Below are 20,610 nucleotides of genomic sequence, written 5' to 3'. Positions count from 1 at the left end.
AGCCCTTCACAGGCCGCCTACGGCCCGCCCTAGGGCCTGGTTCTTTGAGGCGGACACCGTCTCCCGCCTCCGTTCCCTGACGGAGCCTCCCTCCCAGGCCTGCACGGCTAAGGGAGGGAGAGTGAGAGGAGAAGGGGTCCCAAGAGAGCAGGCCGGGGAGAATCAGGCACCAGAAAGAGCCGGGCGCATGCGCACAGCCCACCCAAGCCTACAAACTACGTTTCCCAGGAAGGAGTGCGCACCCGGCAGCCACATCCGCCCCTCCCTGGGCTGTCATGGAAACCGCGCCTGATGCCTGGGTTATTGTCACGTGACTTCAGCTTCCCCCTCCTCGCGTCTGGTCCGGCCTGGCTCCAGCAGCCCCGGGAAGGAGGCGCCTCTGGAACCCGCGACCCCTGCCCCGAGCCTGACCTGCTCTACCTTGCGACGCCCCACCCCCTTTAATTATGTGGGTAATTAGCGGCTGAGGGTCTTCCCTTAAAACCGCCCAGGGAGGGGCGGGGAGGCTGCCTGCGATGCCAGTAATGTTCTGCCCCCCCCCCCATTTAGAACCTTTGTAGCCAATCAGCTCAGCCCATGTAGACCCCACCCCCACCCCCGTCCCTGCTTTCTCCTGTTGGGGTCGTGTCTGCACCCTTGGCCGGCGTCGAGGAGGCCCCTTCCCACCCTGGGACGCCCCCTCCCCCAAAGGGCTGGGAATCTTCCTCCACCCCTTTAAAGCTTGGTGCCCCTCCCCCCATCCGTGGGCTCCCCAAGGTCCGCGCGTCCCTCCTGGGGCTCCGCTTCGTAGAGGGAGGTCTCCGGCGTGCAAGCCTCGGTTTGCCCCCCTGGAGCAGCCTGTCCGCTTTTGGGGGGCCGAGACCCTTAGAAGGGGACATCACCCTCTGCCTCTCGTGGCTCGAGGTCCAGATCCCTTTTCCTTCCATGTCTGTCCTGTGTCTGTCTAGTGTCTTGCTGTCCCACAGGCCTGGTCTCTTTGATCTGTCAGCCTTGCTTGGGCTGGGCTCGCCGCCTTCTCCCCTCTCGTTTCTCCCAGGTGTTGGTGTAGACCTTAAGGAAAGCCATTCCCCTACCCTTGAGGCTGGCCTTCTGTGTAAGGTGGGCTCTCCCAGCCTCTTTGGAGAATCTGCAGATGGGCAGTGGTTTCTGATCCTGGCAGGCTCCTCTTTGGTTTACTCTGGTCTTCCTTCCTGAATTGCAACTTTGTTTCCGATCAGGCTGCAACACTTGCTTTGCCTTTGGATGAGCTTTTAGGTCTGTCTGGTCTCACTCTGGATCGCCTGGGCTCCTGTGCTTACCTCCTCCCAGGATCAAACCCTTCTGGAGCTTTAAAATTCACATTATTGGATTTTCAGGGCTATAGGTCTCTGCTGTGTCCCATCTGCCAAAATAATCCCTCTGTGGCTCCTTGGGTTGTTTTCAGCATCACAGGTAAGATTAGCACCTCTCATGGTTTGCTTTTCCTTCGCTGTTCTTCCTTCCCAGCTCTCTGTTCTTCCTCAAGAGGAGTGGCCTTTGGAAATAAAGGAATGGCACCTGTGCTGATGGCCAGGGCCAAACAGGTAAGTGGGAGATTCCTGTTCCTTATGGAGGTGGGGAGACCCCCTTTCAGACTGTGGTGACTTTCATGATTGAACAGAGCAAGGATTAAAACAAACCTGAGATTTGTCTGTGAAGATACTGTGTGCGCACACAGAGCCAATGCATCCAGAATTAGAATGAAAGCAAAAAACTGGAGAAAACTCCTTTTTATACAGAAAATTTTGCTGATAAAGGTCTCATTTCTCAAATATATAAGGAACTGAGCCAAATTTATAAAAATAAAAGCCATTCCCCAGTGATCAAGGGGTACATACAGGCAGTTTTCAAGAAGATGTCACAGCTATTAATAACCATATGAAAAAATGCTTTAAATGATATCGATTAGAGAAATACAAATTGAAGCAACTCTTGAGGTACCACCTGACACCTTTGAGAAGTGATAAATGCTGGAGGGGATAAGGGAAAATTGGCGCACTGATGCATTGTTGGTGGAGTTGTAAACTGATCCAACCGATTTGGCACTAACCCTAACCATAACCCTCTGCTATATCTCAAAGAAATTTAGGGTTAGAGAGAGAGGGAAAAAAACCTATTTGTACAGAAATATTTGTAGCAGTTCTTTTTGGGGTTGCAAAGAATTGGAAATTGAGGGGGTTCTCATCATTTGAGGAATGTCTGAAAAAGTTATGGTATATGATGGTGATGGCATACTGTGGTGCTGTATAAGAAATGACAAGCAGGATGCTTTCAGAAAAATCCAGGAGGACTTGTATGATCTGATGCAGGGTGAAGCGAGCAGACCCAGGAGAACTTTGTGCACAGTACATTGTAATGATGATCCATTGTGAAAGACTTGACTGTTCTGATCAGGCAAGTCACTTGACCTGTGGTTGAGCTGAGCACATCCTGGAGTAGTCTGGGTACAACTTGTCATTACTGCCAGAATTTGGGGCATGGGGAGCTTGGGGTGGGGGGGACATACTCTAGATTCATTATTCTATCATTATTCATTATTCTATTCCTGCTCCAGCTGGAAAGTTACAGCAGAGTTCCAGGTGGTCTGGAGTGTAGAGAGAGAGACACTAACTAGGAAAGCTAGGATGGGTCTGTGCCAAAGCAGGAGCTTACCCTGGCTGACCAACAGGGCCACCTAGCTCTTGTGCTTGCACATCTCTCCATCCAAAAGCTGTCAGGTCTTACAGGAGCTCCATCAGGAACATCAATACTAAGTAGGGTAGGAATTATTTCTTTCACCTTTTCCATGGGTGAGGGAGAGGTTGAAGGAAGGGAGAGGAATTGGAACTATTTTTTTTAAAAAAATACTTATAAAGGTAGTTGTAGACACAATTAGCTCATCCAGGGCAGACTGGGCTTCCAAATTCTGTTACAGGTGTTCATTTGCATGTGTCAGATTGGAGAACTTTGGAGTTCTTTGGGAAGCCCTGAAACTGAGAAGTGCTTTAGGATGATTGGGCCAGTGTGCAGCCCCTGTTCAGAGCTCAGTGTTGGAGATAAGGATTCCACCACTTGCCCTAAGTTAGAAGGATGCTTCTTGTTTTGAGATCCTGCAGGGGAGAGAAAAGGAGGAGGAGCTCAGTGTCTGCAGAGTGGGTCCTGTGCTTGGGAGCTCAAGTATATATGTCTGCCTGGAAGGGAGAGGAAAAGTGGAGAGGATCTAGTTCTCTGTATTGCCTGGGAGGTGCCTGAGCAGCTTGGGAGAGATTTCTGCCAGTCTTAGTCAGAGGGTGAAGACAATAATACATCCTCCCACTGATGCACCCACCTGGCTAAGCCTGAATCTGGGAGTGCCAGAGTCACAATCCCGCAGATTGACCAGTCTATGCCCAGGGCCAGGGAGGGAGAGGTCCTTGGTGTTCATTTGGATTGAGGGAGCACCCTTTTCAGAAGGATATTGATAAGTAGTTGTTTGTCAGTTGCAAAGATGAAGTTGCCTTAGTAGACGTAAGCCCTGCATTAAAGGCTCTCCACCTGTGAGAAGGGCATCCATTCCAGGGTTGGGTTATGTGCATTTGTCAATCTGTGCATCCTCAGAGGGAATCCTGTTTCTCTGTGACCCTTAATGCCAGGTGAACCACAGGAAAAATAACTTCTTCCATGAGGGATTCTCTGAGGCTGGTGGGCTCCTGCAGAAGCCCTGGGAACCCCTGATGATATGCTGAGCCTCAGGAAGTCTCCCCAAATGGCCTCCACACCTAAAGCGGAAAAGATACTAGAGTCTGGGATGTGGGGCTAGGGGGGCAGCCCCTGAGCACGTGCCTCAGCAGAGCTCTCAGAGACAGGCCTTGACTGTTGATACTCGAATTGAGAGGGAGGGAATGAGCCAGGAGGGATTTGGGAGGTTATATGTGGCTGTGATGAGATGAAGCAAAGATCCATCTTTTTCTAAATATTTTCTAAAGTAATTAATTTTTTCCCAATTAATGTAAAAACAATCCAACTTTTTTTTAAAGTTAAATTTACTTATTATAGCTTCATTGATAAATGCAAACATGACAAAATACAATGAATAAATAGAAGAAAGGAATTACGTGAAACTGAATTTCTTTTGGGAAGTTTGTGTTAAATTTCGGTGACTTCTTATCACTTTCAGGTGCATCTTTTCAGACACACTGTGGTCACACACCTCGTTCTGAGACTCCAGAGGTGTGGGTTGCCCAGGGCAGCAGCAGAGAGACTCGTAGCGCAGTGATGACCTACAAGATTTAAGGGGTGTTGGGAAAGACCCATAGGACCTGGACAGATGGTGGGCTCATCAGGTGGGCAGAATGAGGGAAGGGGATGGACGGCCTCACAGCCTGATGAGGACTTAGAGGAGTCTCCTTCCTGTCCCGTTGGATGCTCTGGGTGGGGGTGGGTGAGAGAAGGCTGGGAGCGGAGGGAACCCAGGGAGGAGATCAGTCCTTAAATCAGTGAGGTCCCAGGCCCAGCATAAGGCAGAGCAACTGGAAGCTGTCCAGTGGAGGAAGGTGGAAGGGGCAGGGCCTGGGGCTCTTGTCATGGGGGGAGCATCAAAGGAGATGGGTGTGCTTTTCCTGGAGAGGCTGAGAGTCGGGGAGGCCATGACAACTGTTACTGAGTATTTGTAAGGCATCTTGTGGAGGAGGGTCTGACAGGTTCTGTTTGGGTTTGGTGTCAGAGTTGACTTCCAAGAATTAGAGCCATCCAGAAGTGCTGTGGGTTTTATCAGGTAGTGAGTTCCCCAGCCCTGGAGGGCTTCCACTGGAGCTGGGCCTACCCCTTGTTAGGAAACTGTAGAGAGTTCATTCCTAGGACCTAGGTCTGCCCCTGGAAGGGACCTCCCAGGTCATCCAGTCCATCTCCCTCATTTTACAGGTGAGGAAATGGGTCTAGAGAGGTCAGGACTTAGCCAAGGTCACACAGTTTACAAGTCTGGAATGCCAGACTTGAACTCGAGCCCTGTTCCTCCAACTGAACCCTCTTGTCACTGCGCTGAGCTCCCTCCAGTGGTCTCTGGTGCCTCTTCCAAGCTCTGAGGTTCAGGATTCTTGCTAGAACAGGCTCTGGGCTTCTTCTGGCCTCCAGGTCCTCTCCATTCCAAGCCGAGGAGAGGAGATCAGGCATCAATAAAGGCTGAATATTTGTGTCTTGTGTTTGCCTGTGTTGTGTCAGCTGGAGTAGGTGAGAGATCCGGCAAACCTGACAGAGGGAGCCAAGGATCCCCTTTGGAGTGTTGGAGGCTGGGCCTGCCAAGTGTGACATTCCAGGGCCATCCAGCCGGGGTCCTTGGAGGGTACATTTGGGTTTCGGGAGGACTGAGGTGCCTGGAGCTCTGTCTTGGCCCCTTCACTTACTAGTTGTTGGTCACCTTCCACCTCCCTACGCTGTCTGCCCTGCCTGGTTGTTAGGCAGATCAGAGGATAGAGACAGTGGAAGGGCTGTGGAGCTGAGTGTGAATCCTGCCTTTGTGCCTTATTGGCTGTGTGATCCTGGACAAGTCACATTCCCACATCTACAGGTTGTGGCAAGGATCAAACTAGACACCATAGGTAAAGCTTAAAGCTGGCCAGTGAATATGAGCTGTTGTCCTTATTATGCTGTGAAGGTGCTTTGGGAACACAAAGCCTCAGGATAAATATCTGTTATCACAGGAATGTAAATATGGCTCCTGGTCAGGGGCAATGGCTTAATTTCCGAGCATTTTTCCAGCCTCAGACCAAATTATGTGTTTTGAAGTTCACATTTTTGGGTAAAAAGGTATTTGCCCTATGGGAGTTGCTGCAGAAAACCCATTTTAATGAGCCCATTTGCGCTAATTAAGCAGTTAGAAAGAATGGGAAGACATGGCTTTGGTTACTTAGTAGAAGTATTTGGAATTACCTGGAGAGACATCTCCACATTGCTTCTACACTGACAACCACAAGGTCCACCCAGTGTGCTGAAAACCTTCCTCCAGTTGTGTTGGAATGCAGAGCCCATCATGGAGTGCCCAGAGAGTCCATCACTTCTGGCCATGTGACCAGGCTCCCCTGCTGTTTGTAGCACACATCTTTTTCTGATGACATCCTCCTCCTCTTCTGATGCCCATCCCATGTCCTTCTGTCTCCCCATGGGGATGTTCACCTTCAGGGCTGGGTGTCTCACAGCCCTCTCTGCCTCACCACAAGAGTATCACTATTTAAAAGGATGAGTCAGCGTTGAATTGAGAGCTTTAGATCTGACTGCAGGACAGCCATGTCGATGGATCAGACTTCTGGGTTGTTTGACCAGTGTAGATGGTTGAGGCTCTGCCATGGCTTAAACCTCGGTGCCGTCTGCAAACAAGAGCCCCAGGGACCACCTCCCCTCTTTGGAGAGTGACAGCTGATGGTAATGTGCTCCTTACTATGAACTGTGATTTGGTAAAAGCCAGTGTAGGGAATGTCAGAATAAAGGGGAGATCTTGGCCTTTGACCCAAGGAAGAAGATGAAGTCATGGAGAGAGTGCAAAGAACTGGATGTGAGCTGCTCCTTGTCAGTGAGGCTTTGCTAAACTCAGTTTTCCCCTCTCTATAATGGAGATGTTAAGTAGCTGTAAGGCAGAGTCAGGGTTGGCAAAATGGGAAGCACAATGTGGGTATCACAAGACTCCGGGGTCAGAATAGACCCTAAAGATCATCTAGTTTAACAGACTCCTTTCTCTTTTTTAAAATTAGTCTATTAAGCACCTGCTGTGTACCACACACTGGTTGAAGCACTTTTTATTTTTTAAATCAAAAAGTAACCATCAAACAGTGTGATACCATTACACATGCAAAGTCATACAGAACATTTCCCTCTTAGCAATGTTGTAAATTTTTAAAAACAGCAAGAAAAAAGGCTTAAATTCTGCCCCACTCTGCCTCAGAGTCCATCAGTTCATTTTCTGGAGCCCGAGGACATTCTTCATCACGAGTCCCCTGCACTTGTCTTAGAGCATTCTAGGTCATTCCCAGCTCATCATCATTACATCCTTGCTGTTACTGTGTGCAGTCCTTACTTCACTTTGCATCGGTTCATGTGAAACCTCCCAATTTTTCTGAGAGCCTCCTGCTCATCTTTTCTTATAGCACAATAATATTCCATCACAATCATATACCACAACCTGTTCAGCTGTTCCCCAGTGGATGAGGTCCCATCCCCTCGGTCCCCCTCATTTTCTAGATGCAGAGACACTCCCAGCAGGCCTGGTGGTTTGTCCCAGGTCACAGTAAGTAGATTTGAACCCAGGTCTTTTGACCAACCTGTTTGGAAGCAGTCCAACCTGCTTCCTCCCTCCCCATGCTGTTTCCCTCAGAAGGGTAAGGCTGTAATTACATGATCCAGATGTTATTACCAGCCAAAGCATTGATATTTGGATGGATCTCAGTGAGGCCAGAACCCCAAGAACTGCACCCCACATACTCCCAGGTCCATTTGAAACAAGCACAAACAAAGGCATGTGGTGTTTTAGGAGCCAGTGACCTTCCAAGATGTGGCAGTGGTCTTCACGTGGGAGCAGTGGGCTTACCTGGACCTTTCTCAGAAGGAGCTGTATCGTAATGTGATGCTGGAGACCTACCAGAACCTGCTGTGCCTGGGTGAGGACAGCTTCCCCTGGGACTCTGGCTCTGCTTCCCCAGCCCCAGCCCCCAGAGGGATCTGTGGGTCCTTCCTTGGTAAAAAGCTTCGAGGTGACTGTTTGCCTTCAGAGACCAGGGAGTCCTCATTCTCTTGGATGTGGGACAGGCCCTGTGCTAGGTGCTAGGAGCACAGAGACAGAAAGAATAGTCCCTGCCCCCAGGAGCTTATGTTTTGTTGGGGACAGAAGATGGGGGGGGAAACCAACATGATCACAGTTAAGTCAATCCCAGTAATCCCTGAGGGGCTGAGGAAAGGCATCAGCACCTTTGAGAATACTGTGTTGGCCCTTGTGTAGGATGAGGATGGAGCTGAGGATTCTGCCAGCAGTCCATTCTATATGGAGAGGGGGCAGCTGGAGCCAGACAGAGCAGTGCATTAGGAATGCATCAGCCAGAAGTTGTAGCCAGGGGCCAGGTGAGAGGCAAACATCTGGCCCAGGGTGGTGACTAGAAAGAGAGTGGAGATGACGTAGAATCAAAAAGATGTGGCAGAAAACAGCTTGTGAAGAGGACAGTCAGAGGAGAAGGGAAGGTTTCAGGGGGACACATTCTGGACATGTGGAGTTTGAGAGGCCAAGAAGACATCCATTGAGGAAGAGCCAGGTGTTATGTAGTGGTACAGAAGTGGAAATCAGTCCAGAGGAAAGATGTCTGTCATGGAAAGTCCAGATGTTGAGGAGAATGAGTCATAGACATTAGGGAATGTACCATCTTGGATGAGGGCAGAGAAAGGCCTCATTTAGGGTTAGAATTGGTTGCACAGTCAGGAGACAGGTCAAATTGCAAAGGGCTGACTGTGAAAAGGAGGACATTTTGAGAGTAGATAATAGCTGGAACTTATGGGGGTCAAATGGAGGGACTCTGGGCATGACTGGTGAACACAAGGGCTTCTTCTTCCCAGGGAACAGTTCATCAAGTCTTGATGAGAGACCTGCTCTGCCAGGGAGGAAGAGATGTTGCAAGATACAGGGTCCATGAACAGTAGGTGGAAGGTCAGAACTGTTCTTAGTCAGAGGGTCAAGGCAAGGTGGACAGCCTGATGAGGCCATGCAGGATGTAGCCGGGAGCATGAAGGCAGAAGCCAGAGGCCAGGCCAGGAAGAGCTGAAAAGGCCCAAGGAGGGCCTGTTGGAGCTGTCTCCTTTTGTGGTCCTGGGCCAAGTGCAGCGACTTCCTGGACTTTCTCTTGATTTTCCCTGAATCTCTCCTTTATCCTTGGCTGTTTTTCATCTTTTCTGGGGGGGAGAAGGGTGGATTCTTGGGGATCTGAGCTCATTTGGAAGCTTCCACTTTTCCCTCTTTATCCCAAGACTCCCCTTCCCTTTGAACAGGACTGGCCACATCCAAGCCCGAGGTGATCCACCAGCTGGAGCGAGGGGAGGCACCTTGGAGGCCAGAGAGGAGGGAAGTCCCAGCAAGCAGCTGTGCAGGTGAGTGACTGGCTGACCCCCAGGCAGGGCAGTCCTTGTGTCTGTGATTCAGTCCTGGGACCCAGGCCTCTGGGAGAAAGAAAATGGAGGCCCATTCACAAGTCAGTGCGATTCTTTGGACCCTCAGGAGTCATCTGTTCCTGCCCCCTCACACAGTGTAGTGACTTGGCCAGGGTCACCCAGGCAGCCCTCTGGAGAGGCTGTTGACCTCAGACCCTGTGCTCCTTCTGTCCCTCCTTTCTGTGATAGCACATCCTCAGCCTGCCTCACTACCTTTTATCTCTTCTCTGTGTGTTTTCCTAGAATTATATGTTACCTTTTTCTTTTAAAAACCCCAAGAAAAGGTAACGTCCTTTACATCTTTTTGGTTGATGTTTTGTCTTGAAGTCACAGTCACTTCCCAATAAACAGCCTCTTACAGCGCCCCCTCCTGGAGGAATTGTGATGGACAGATGGACAGCCCCTGGAACCTCCCATTCCTTTTTCAGGGTCTCCCTTTCATAACAGAAAAGTCACGTGGGCATGGGCCTCCTTCCGTGCACTGCCCCTTCGCCCTTCGCTGTTGTTTCTGCCGGCCTTTCTGCATTTGTCTGACTTCATCATATTTGGTGTTTGGTGTCCAGATTTGGTCTGCCATTCTCCCCATTCAGAAGGCAACTTTCTGCCTTTGCAGGTAATTCTGGGGCCAGGCCTTGGATACATCTGTCTCTTGTGCCCACCAATGGGTTTGCCTGATCCAAGGTCTCAGCAGTAGCTTGTCTCGCTTTCCTAATGTGAAATGTTTTCTAGAGAGATCCTAAGTGTCCTTGCCCTCCCTCGGCTATTTCCATCCACCTTCTACTATCTTGCCAGCTTGATGAGAGGGAGGTGATAAGCCCTAGTTTTGTTCTCATTGTATCTCTCATAGTAGAGGTTTGGAACATTTGTTTTCACTTATGCAGAGTTTGTTTAAAACCGTTGACCATTCACCTCATGGGGAATGACTCAGTCTAAAATGAATTCCCTGTAGATTTTGAATATTGGACTTCTTTCAGAGTTACTTGATGCAAAGTCCATAAGTTTCCTTAAGTCTGGCTATGTTTTTATTCAGGCCACCATTTTCAAATTCATATTTCATATATTCAAAATCATCTGTCTTTTATAATCTCTTCTCTGTGCCTCATTAGTTGTAAAAGACAAGACTTTCTCTTTTCCTCTTATTTTTTGTAAAGGATGAGAACTTTTATGTTTAGATTGTTTTATTACTTTACAAATTGTTGTTCTGTATGTTGTAAGCTACTGGTCAAAGCCTGTTTTCTGCTGGGATGCTTTCTCATTTTCCCAGCAGTTCCTACTGATTCAAAGCTGCTGCCCTAGGAGTTTGTGGTCTTGGGTTCACTTAACAACTAGTTCTCTTTGTTGTTGTCATGGTCATCGTCCAGTCATTTCAAGTTGTGTCTGACTCTCCATGACCCCATTTTAGGGTTTTCCTGGCAGAGACGCTGGAGTGGTTTATTTTATAGATGAGGAAACTAAGGCAAACAGGGTGAAGTGACATGCCCAGGGTCACACAGCTAGTAAGCCTCTGAGGCTAGATTTGAACTCAGATCTTCCTGGCTCCAGACCTAGCACTCTATGCACTGTGTTACCTTGTGTGGGTTCTAATATATTTCTCTAATTCATATTTTTTTCACCAACACCAGTCACCTTTGATAATTATTACTTTGTAATGTACCTTCTTTCATAACTGCTGACTCACTCACTGGTAAATGAATCAGTATTCTGTATCTCCCTTAACACTTCCACAGTCTAGTCTGCTGTCTGTCTGTCTCTCTGCCTCTCTCTTTCTCTCTCTCCTCTCTCTCTCTCCCCTCCTTCCCACTTTTTCCCTCTTTCCCATCATCACTCAGTACCTTCTTCTTTTGAGCCAAACCTATCACCCAGTCCAGATCTTGGTACTATATACTTACCCCCACTGCCACCCCCAGCATTCTCCCCTCTTTCTCAGTGACTTTCATGCCTGCCTCATAGTCTCCTCCTCTGCCTCCTCCTGCCCTCCTTCCAAGAATGACAGTGCATGTGCTGGTCCAGTCTTCCTCAGTTCCTCCCTCAGCTCCACTATCTCCAGGGTTGGTCACACCCTTCCTTTCACCCTCACTCACAGGTATACTTGCTTATTCAAGGACTTTGAAGGTCGTACCAAATCATATCTCCTTCCAACTTTTCCTGGGCCTTACTGCTCCTGAGCCTGTTGACTTCTGCCCCCTGGACCTTCCAGAGCTATTGGCAATGGTCCGACTCCCCTCTCTTTCCTTCTTGATCCTGCTCCCTTGTTGACCTAGTTCAGCACTTTCTTCTTCTCTTGAATCCCTTTTCTCCTGGTCCAACCACAGTCCTGGATGACTCCCTCCCTGAATCCTTTGCTGTTCTTCATGTGTTACTGAATGAGATTTCAGAAAGATGTGCAGCCATTATGATTGGGCCCACAATGTTCTATTGGGCTCCTCTTCCTTTCAGTGCCCTCCCTCTTGGTCATTCCCCATTATCCTGTCCACAGCTGACTTTGTCTGGTCTTGTTTATACGTTGCCTCCTCCATTAGATGGGAAGCTCCTTGGAGGCAGGGACTGTCTTTGGCCTCTTTTCATATCCTCGGAGCTTAGCACAATACCTGGCACACAATAGGTGCTTCATCAGTGTTGATCGACCCACGCTGCATAAGTGCAGTCCTACTTGTGCCTGATTGATTCTTCACACCACTCACCCCAGCAGCTCTTCCTCGGGCCTCCCTCCATCCTCTCAGCAGTCAAGGCCATTCACCACAAGCCACCTCTTCTCCCCATCTATGCATGTCACATCTCTCTAACATCCCCCACCATGATCTCCTCCTTTATTCCATTCCCCTCCTTACTCAATCTTATCCTCTCCTTCTGCTCCAGTACACTGCACCCTTCTTTACCTCTCCCACCATTAACATCAAGAGAGTGACTGGATTCAAGTAAGGCAGAGCTGTGCAAAGTCATCAGCCTCACTCTTCCAGAGTCCTCAGAGTACAGGGGCAAGACATAAATTAAGACTACTGACAACGACCCAAGATGCAGTGGGAGAACTTGGCCTTTTTAAGCTAAAGTCTTTCCCAGGTCTTTGTCTGAGGCAGTGCCCATTTGGTGATTAAAGGCTAGGTTAGAATTGAGTCAGAAGATAGTTTGCCTTCCAAAAAAGAATCAGTCTGGGAGGGGAAGATGCTCAGAGGTGGTACCTCACACAGATTAGGTTGGCATGATAGGGTCAGATCCGAAATCCTCTTTTTTGATTGGTAAAGCTCTTCCCACCTTACTCCCTAAACATACCTTTTCATTCTTCTTACACTTTTATACTTTCCTACACACACACCCTCAGATCCAGTGACAATGATCTCCTTAGCATTCCACAAACAAGATCCTCCATCTATTGGCTTCGGGTATTTTCTCTGGCTGTCTCCCATCCTTGGAGTCCTCTCCCTCTTCATCTCTACCTCCTGGATTCTTTCCATCTAACCCTAAGGTTGTGTCTCCTACAGGAAACATTTCCCCAACTCATCTTAATTCTAGTGTCGTCCTTCTTGTAACCAGATCTTGTTTATTCAGTTTGTGCTTTGCTTGTTGGAGGCCCCATTATGGGCCCCATTGTGGGCCCCATTGTGGGCTTCTGGAGGGCAGGAGCTATCTTTTGCCTTTCTTTGCATCCCCAGTGCTTAGCACAATGCCTGGCAGGTAATAAATGCTTAAAAATGCATATTGACTGACCCCATTCTCCATCCTTACATCTTGCCTTTTATAGCTGTTAAATTTTAATCTTTGTCTCATAAGACAAGTAGGTACCCAAGTACCTTATGTCTTTAAATGTCACACACTGAGTTCCCTAGTGTGCAGACACATGGAAAAGAAAATGGGTTATTCAGACTCAATTGTTCTTGTTTCCATTATCCTAAACATAAGGATGATTGGGAATCAGAATCTGAAATTGGCAGTGAAACAGAGACTGTCCAATCAGTCTTCCACTTAATGCCAGAATCCTCTCGAAGTACTCCCAAACTGATAACCACCCAGCATCTACGTGGAAGCAGCAGTGTGTGGCAAAAAGACCAGAGGGACAGAAATGACAGTTGAGATTGTGTTGTGTTTTAGGTATTAGTTATTTGGTTGTCTTTGAGCAAATCACAGAACTTGTTCTGAGCCTCAGTTTTCTCTTATAAACTATAATTGCTCTTCATCCTCCCTCTCAAGATGGTGGTGTCAATGGGAAACCTTATTTAGACTGGAAGTGACTGTGCCAACAAGTCAAGGCTGATTCATTCTCTTCTTTAAAATTGAACAATAATTCTGCAAGAGGCACAGAACCAGGGCTAAGTGTACAGCAAGTGGGTACTGGGGACATTTCCATCTTCCTTCTTCTTTCTTTTTTTCAGATTGGGAGACTATGTCTGAAAACAAGGAGTCACCTCCCAAACTGCACATTTCTGTGAAGCAGTTCTTCCAGGACAGATTCCCAAAGGATGGTCTCTGTGTCTCCAGCTGGAGAGAAGACTGGGACTGTGATGCCAGATTAGAAAGGCAGCAGAGCTTGGAGAACAAAAATTCTCTGCAAGGAAATACCATCCAAAGGAAAATTCCTAGTAAAGTGATGAATTGTACAGGTGATAAATCTGTCCAAAGTATCAGTTTGGAAGCAAAGCTTTTTGTACATCACAGAGTATCTCTAGAAAAGAATCTTCCCAAATACAATGCAGGCAGAAGGAACTTCATTTTATCTTCAGAACCAAGAAAAGGTCATAAACTTTACTCTAGGGAGATAGTTTCTACATCTAAATCAGACTTCATTGCATATCATAGACTTTATTCTGGAGAGAAACCTAATGAGCCTAATGAACGTGGGAAACCCATCTTCCTAAGCCCAACCATCAGTTCACATCAGAAAGTTGTTATTGGAGGGAAAACTCCCAGATGTCATCAATCTGGAAAGGCTTCCTCCAAAACCATCAAATTAAATGAAATTCAGCAAGTTCACGAAGGAGAGATACCTTCTGAATGTAGTGAACATGGGAAACCTTTTAACCACAAGTCACTCCTTCCTTTCCATCCAAAAATTCACTCTGAGAAGAAATCTTATGAATTTTTGAATTCCTTCCTCCAGGATTCACAGCTTCCTCATCACCAGAAAATTCATAATGGAGAAAAGCATTATCAATGTAATGAATGTGGGAAGACCTTCCGCCAGAGAGGATACCTTCCTGGACATCAGAGAATTCATACTGGAGAGAAGCCTTATGACTGTAAGGAATGTGGAAAGGCCTTCCGCCTAAGAGAACACCTTACTCGACATCAGAGGATTCATACTGGAGAGAAACCTCACAAATGTAATGAATGTAAGAAGGCCTTCCACCTCAGCACAGATCTTACTCGACATCAGATGATTCATACTGGAGAGAAACCTCATAAATGCAATGAATGTGGAAAGGCCTTTAGCCAGAGAGGACACCTTACTGTACATCAGACAATTCATACTGGGGAAAAACCTTATGAATGTAATGACTGTGGGAAAGTATTTCGCCTCAGAGGTCTTCTCACTAAACATCAGACGATCCATGCTGGAGAAAAACCTTATGAATGTAATGTATGTGGGAAGGCCTTCCATCTGAGAGAACAGCTTACTCGACATCAGGGTATTCATACTGGAGAGAAGCCTTATGAATGTAAGGAATGTGGAAAGGCCTTCTACCTGAGCACAGAGCTTACTCGACATCAGAGGATTCATACTGGAGAGAAGCCTTATGAATGTAAGGAATGTGGGAAGGCCTTCCACTTGAATACAGACCTAATTGGACATCAGAGGATTCATACTGGGGAGAAGCCTTATGAATGTAAGGAATGTGGGAAGGCCTTCCATCTGAGAACACACCTTTCTCGACATCAAAGAATCCATACTGGAAAGAGGCCTTATGAGTGTAGTGAATGTGGAAAGGCCTTTCACCTGAGCTCAGATCTTACTCGACATCAGAGGATTCATACTGGAGAGAAACCTTATGAATGTAAGGAATGTGGGAAGGCTTTCCTACTGAGTACAGATCTTACTCGACATCAGAGGATCCATACTGGAGAGAAGCCTTATGAATGTAATGACTGTGGGAAGGCCTTCCATCAAAGAGAATACCTTACTCGGCATCAGAGGATTCATACTGGGGAGAAACCTTATGAATGTAAGGAATGTGGAAAGGCCTTCTGCCTGAGAGAACAGTTTACCCGACACCAAAGGATTCATACTGGAGAGAAACCTTATGAATGCAAAGAATGTGAAAAGTCCTTTCGCCTAAGAGAACTCCTTACTCTACATCAAAGGATTCATACTGGAGAGAAGCCTCATAAATGTAATGAGTGTGGAAAAGCCTTTAGCCAGAGAGGACATCTTACTGTACATCAGACAATTCATACTGGGGAAAAGCCTTTTGAATGTAATGACTGTGGGAAGGTTTTTCGCCTCAGAGGACTTCTTAGTAAACATCAGATAATCCATACTGGAGAAAAACCTTATGAATGTAATGAATGTGGGAAGACTTTTAGCCTGAAAGGACACTTAACTCGTCATCAGAGTAACAAAAGGCATCCCTTCCTTGTAAACTGACCTACCTGGGCCTCTTGGGGCTTGTATAAAGACAGCCATATTGTGGAGATCAGAAATAAAACAACTAAATAACTGGAACATATTCAACTTTTGTAGATTTGTCAGATTAGCATAATAAGAAGGATAATTCTTTTGAAATTAATTTATGAAACGTAATACCAAAATTCCAAAGGGTTCTTTTTTCCCCATAGGAATAGATAGTTATATAAAAAAAAGCAATTATATAGTGAAATAGACAGGTCAGAATTAGACTGGAACACCACATTTTAAACATGCTGATTGATTACTTGTATTTAAAAAGAGTCTTATGTGCTAAGCATTCTCTGTGCTGAACATACAAAGAAAATATTTGAAGCTGTTTTTGCCCTCAAAAATTTGACAATCTATTGGGAGAGATGACATGTTATAGCATTTATGTAGCATCTATTGTGAGCCAGGTACCATGCTAAGCACTTTGCAGTTATCTCATTTGAACTCCATTATCCAAAAGTTGAGGAAACTGAGTCAAACAGGTGATTTACCCAAATCACACACTAGTAAGTGTCTGAGACTAGGTTTGAAATTCAGGTCTTCCTGACTCCAGGCCCCATGCTCTATCCACTATGCCACCTAGCTGCCAATATATTGCATGTCTATTGATAAATATGTTGTAGAAAATACAAAATAAATACAAATTGTTAATTGCAAGCTAATTAGGGAGGGCAACCATAAAGGGGAAAGATCAGGATTCCCAGTCATACTTAAAGCTTTGGTTATTGCCCCATTCATTATCCTTATATTATTTAGGACAAAGTTAAATTTTAATCTTTGTCTCATAAGACATGTAAGTACCCAAGTGGCTTATGTCTTTAAATGTCACACACTGAGTTCCCTAGTGTGCAGACACATGGAAAGGAAAATGGGTTATTCAGACTAAAATGTTCTTGTTTCCATTATCCTAAACATAAAGAAGATGGGGAATCAGAATCTGAAATTGGCATTGAAACAGAGACTGTCCAGTCAGTCTTCCACTTAATACCAGAATCCTCTCGAAGTTCTCCTAAACTGATAACCACCTAGCATCTACCTAAATGTTCCCTCCATTGTGTGGAAGCAGCACTGTGTGGCAAAAAGACCAGAGGGACAGAAATGACAGTTGAGATCGTGTTGGGTTTCAGGTATTAGTTATTTGGTTGTCTTTGAGCAAATCACAGAACTTGTTCTGAGCCTCAGTTTTCTCTTATAAACTACAATTGCTATCCATCCTCCCACACAAGATGATAGTGTCAATGGGAAACCTTGTTTAGACTGGAAGTGACTGTACCAACAAGGCTGATTCATTCCCTTCTTTAAAACTGAACAATAGGCCCAGGCCAGACCTGCCGTGGCCGCAGCACCGAGAGGAAAAGATCCGAGCAGGCTTCAGGGACGGGATCTCCAGCGGCCGCACAAGTCCCTCCACCCACAGGTGACGGGGGTCAGTGAGAGAGTCTCTTTGGTGGGACGAGGGGGGAGTGGGGTGCCCCCATGGCTCGGGCCCCCTTGGGGGGCAGAAGCTGAAGGGCAGCAGCAGACTGGGGCTCCCCAAGCAGGCAGGAGCCTGGATCCATTGTTGAAGGTCTGTGCATAAACTTCCTGAGGGAACTGAGCCTGAGAGGTGGCCCTGCCCCTACCTGAGCATCTGAACTTAATCTCGCACTGAATAGCAGCCCTGCCCCCGCCCAAAGCCCTGAGGCTGGAAGCAGCATTTGAATGTCAGACTCCAAACGCTGGCTGGGAGGATCAGGAGGCGAGGTGGGTGTGAGGAAAATATTCAGAGGTCAAGTCACTGGCTGGGAAAATGCCCAGAAAAGGGAAAAGAAATAAGACTATAGAAGGTTACTTTCTTGGTGAACAGGCATTTCCTCCCTTCCTTTCTGATGAGGAAGAACAATGCTTACCATCAGGCAAAGACACAGAAATCAAGGCTTCTGTGTCCCAGCCCACCCAATGGGCTCAGGCCATGGAAGAGCTCAAAAAGAATTTTGAAAATCAAGTTAGAGAGGTGGAGGAAAAGCTGGGAAGAGAAATGAGAGACATGAAGTCAAAGCATGAACAGCAGATCAGCTCCCTGCTAAAGGAGACCCAAAAAAATGTTGAAGAAAATAACACCTTGAAAACTAGCCTAACTCAATTGGCAAAAGAGGTTCAAAAAGTCAATTAGGAGAAGAATGCTTTCAAAAGCAGAATTAGCCAAATGGAAAAGGAGATTCAAAAGCTCACTGAAGAAAATGGTTCTTTCAAAATTAGAATGGCACAGATGGAGGCTAAGGACTTTATGAGAAAGCAAGAAATCGCAGAACAAAGCCAGAAGAATGGAAAAATGGAAGATAATGTGAAATATCTCATTGGAAAAACAACTGACCTGGAAAATAGATCCAGGAGAGACAATTTAAAAATTATGGGACTACCTGAAAGTCATGATCAAAAGAAGAGCCTAGACATCATCTTTCATGAAATTATCAAGGAAAACTGCCCTGAGATTCTAGAACCAGAGGGCAAAATAAATATTCAAGGAATCCACAGAACACTGCCTGAAAGAGATCCAAAAAGAGAAACTCCTAGGAACATTGTGGCCAAATTCCAGAACTCCCAGGTGAAAGAGAAAATATTGCAAGCAGCTAGAAAGAAACAATTCAAGTATTGTGGAAATACAATCAGGATAACACAAGATCTAGCAGCCTCTACATTAAGGGATCGAAGGGCATGGAATAGGATATTCTGGAAGTCAAAGGAACTAGGACTAAAACCAAGAATCACCTACCCAGCAAAACTGAGTATAATACTTCAGGGGAAAAATTGGTCTTTCAATGAAATAGAGGATTTTCAAGCATTCTTGATGAAAAGACCAGAGCTGAAAAGAAAATTTGACTTTCAAACACAAGAATGAAGAGAACCATGAAAAGGTGAACAGCAAAGAGAAGTCATAAGGGACTTACTAAAGTTGAACTGTTTACATTCCTACATGGAAAGACAATATTTGTAACTCTTGAAACATTTCAGTATCTGGGTATTGGGTGGGATTACACACACACACACATGCACACATGCACACATACATAGAGACAGAGTGCACAGAGTGAATTGAAGAGGATGGGATCATATCTTTAAAAAAAATGAAATCAAGCAGTGAGAGAGAAAGATATTGGGAGGAGAAAGGGAGAAATGGAATGGGGCAAATTATCTCTCATAAAAGAGGCAAGCAAAAGACTCATTAGTGGAGGGATAAAGAGGGGAGGTGAGAGAAAAACATGAAGTCTACTCTCATCACATTCCACTAAAGGAAAGAATAAAATGCACACTCATTTTGGTATGAAAACCTATCTTACAATACAGGAAAGTGGGGGATAAGGGGATAAGCAGGGTGGGGGGGATGATAGAAGGGAGGGCATGGGGAGGAGAGTGCAATTTGAGGTCAACACTCATGGGAGGGATAGGATCAAAAGAGAATAGAAGTAATGGGGGACAGGATAGGATGGAGGGAAATATAGTTAGTCCTATACAACACAACTATTATGGAAGTCATTTGCAAAACTACACAGATTTGGCCTATATTGAATTGCTTGCCTTCCAAAGGGAAGGGGTGGAGAGGGAGGGAGGTAAAGAAGTTGGAACTCAAAGTGATAGGACCAACTGTCAAGTAATGTTCTTCCCACTAGGAAATAAGAAATACAGGTAAAGGGTATAGAAAGCTATCTGGCCCCACAGGACAAAAGAGAAGACAGAGACAAGGGCAGAGAGGGATGATAGAAGAGAGAGCAGATTGGTTATAGGGGCAATTAGAATGCTTGGTGTTTGGGGGGGGAAGGGATAAAAGGGGAGAAAATTTGTAACCCAAAATTTTGTGAAAATGAATATTATAAGTTAAATAAATAAATGTAATTTAAAAAAAGAAGAAAAAAAAGAGAAAAAAAAAACTGAACAATAATTCTGGAAGAGGCACAGAACCAGGGCTAAGTGTACAGCAAGTGGGTACTGGGGACATTTCCATCTTCCTTCTTCTTTCTTTTTTTCAGATTGGGAGACTATGTCTGAAAACAAGGAGTCACCTCCCAAACTGCACATTTCTGTGAAGCAGTTCTTCCAGGACAGATTCCCAAAGGATGGTCTCTGTGTCTCCAGCTGGAGAGAAGGCTGGGACTGTGATGCCAGATTAGAAAGGCAGCAGAGCTTGGAGAATAAAAATTCTCAGCAAGGAAATGCCACCCAAAGGAAAACTCCTAGTAAAGTGATGGATCATGCAGGTGATAAATCTGTTCAAAGTATCAGTTTGGAACCAAAACTTTTTGTTCAACACAGAGTATCTCTAGAAAAGGATCTTCCCAAATACAGTGCAGGCAGAGGGAGCTTCATTTTATCTTCAGAACCAAGGAAAGGTCATAAAATTTGCTCTAGAGAGATAGTTTCTACATCTAAACCAGACTTTATGGAATATCATAAACTTTATTCTGGAGAGAAATGTAATGAGCCTAATGAATGTGGGAAACCCATCTTCCTAAACTGAATAGAGAGGAAATTCATAAATGTCATCAATCTAAGAAAGCTTCCTCCAAAACCATAGAATTAAATGATAATCAACAAGTTCACATTGGAGCCTTCCAACCACAACCTATCCCTTATAACAGGATTTATCCTGAGAGGAAACTTTATTGATGTAATGAAGATGGAAATATTTTCCTCCAGAGTTCACAACTTTTTCTTCACTAGAGAATTCCTAATGGAGAAAGGCTATATAAGTAATGAGTTTGGAGTGGTCTTCAGCCAGAGTGTACATATTACTCAGGGGCCATCTCAAGTTGTCCTGATCTATACCTTGCCAGGACCCAGATGACTCCAGAGGGAAAGGTGAGGCTGGTGGTGTTGCACAG

General features: G+C 45.9%; 1 protein-coding gene across 7 annotated transcripts; it reads left to right on the top strand.

Moving 5' to 3' along the window:
• The first annotated feature begins 217 nt into the window (after window positions 1–217).
• Window positions 218–15,806, top strand: LOC140497245 (uncharacterized). 7 transcript variants are annotated; one of them, XM_072598169.1, is made up of 5 exons: window positions 218–448; window positions 1,486–1,562; window positions 7,493–7,619; window positions 8,992–9,090; window positions 13,515–15,806. In XM_072598169.1, exons 2-5 carry the CDS (start codon window positions 1,530–1,532, stop codon window positions 15,722–15,724), a joined length of 2,469 nt encoding a protein of 822 aa, XP_072454270.1. In that variant the 5' UTR covers window positions 218–448; window positions 1,486–1,529; the 3' UTR covers window positions 15,725–15,806. The 7 variants fall into 7 exon arrangements, with proteins under 7 accessions (XP_072454270.1, XP_072454109.1, XP_072454347.1 ...); XM_072598008.1 differs by lacking the exon at window positions 1,486–1,562 and adding an exon at window positions 1,356–1,431; XM_072598246.1 differs by having other exon boundaries at window positions 218–452.
• Window positions 15,807–20,610: the final 4,804 nt, after the last annotated feature.

This window comes from Notamacropus eugenii, chromosome 1 (genome assembly GCF_028372415.1).
Source record: "Notamacropus eugenii isolate mMacEug1 chromosome 1, mMacEug1.pri_v2, whole genome shotgun sequence".
Taxonomy (NCBI): domain Eukaryota; kingdom Metazoa; phylum Chordata; class Mammalia; order Diprotodontia; family Macropodidae; genus Notamacropus; species Notamacropus eugenii.
The sequence above is the reverse complement of the archived record's forward strand: the minus strand, read 5'-3'. Positions and strand labels throughout refer to the sequence as shown.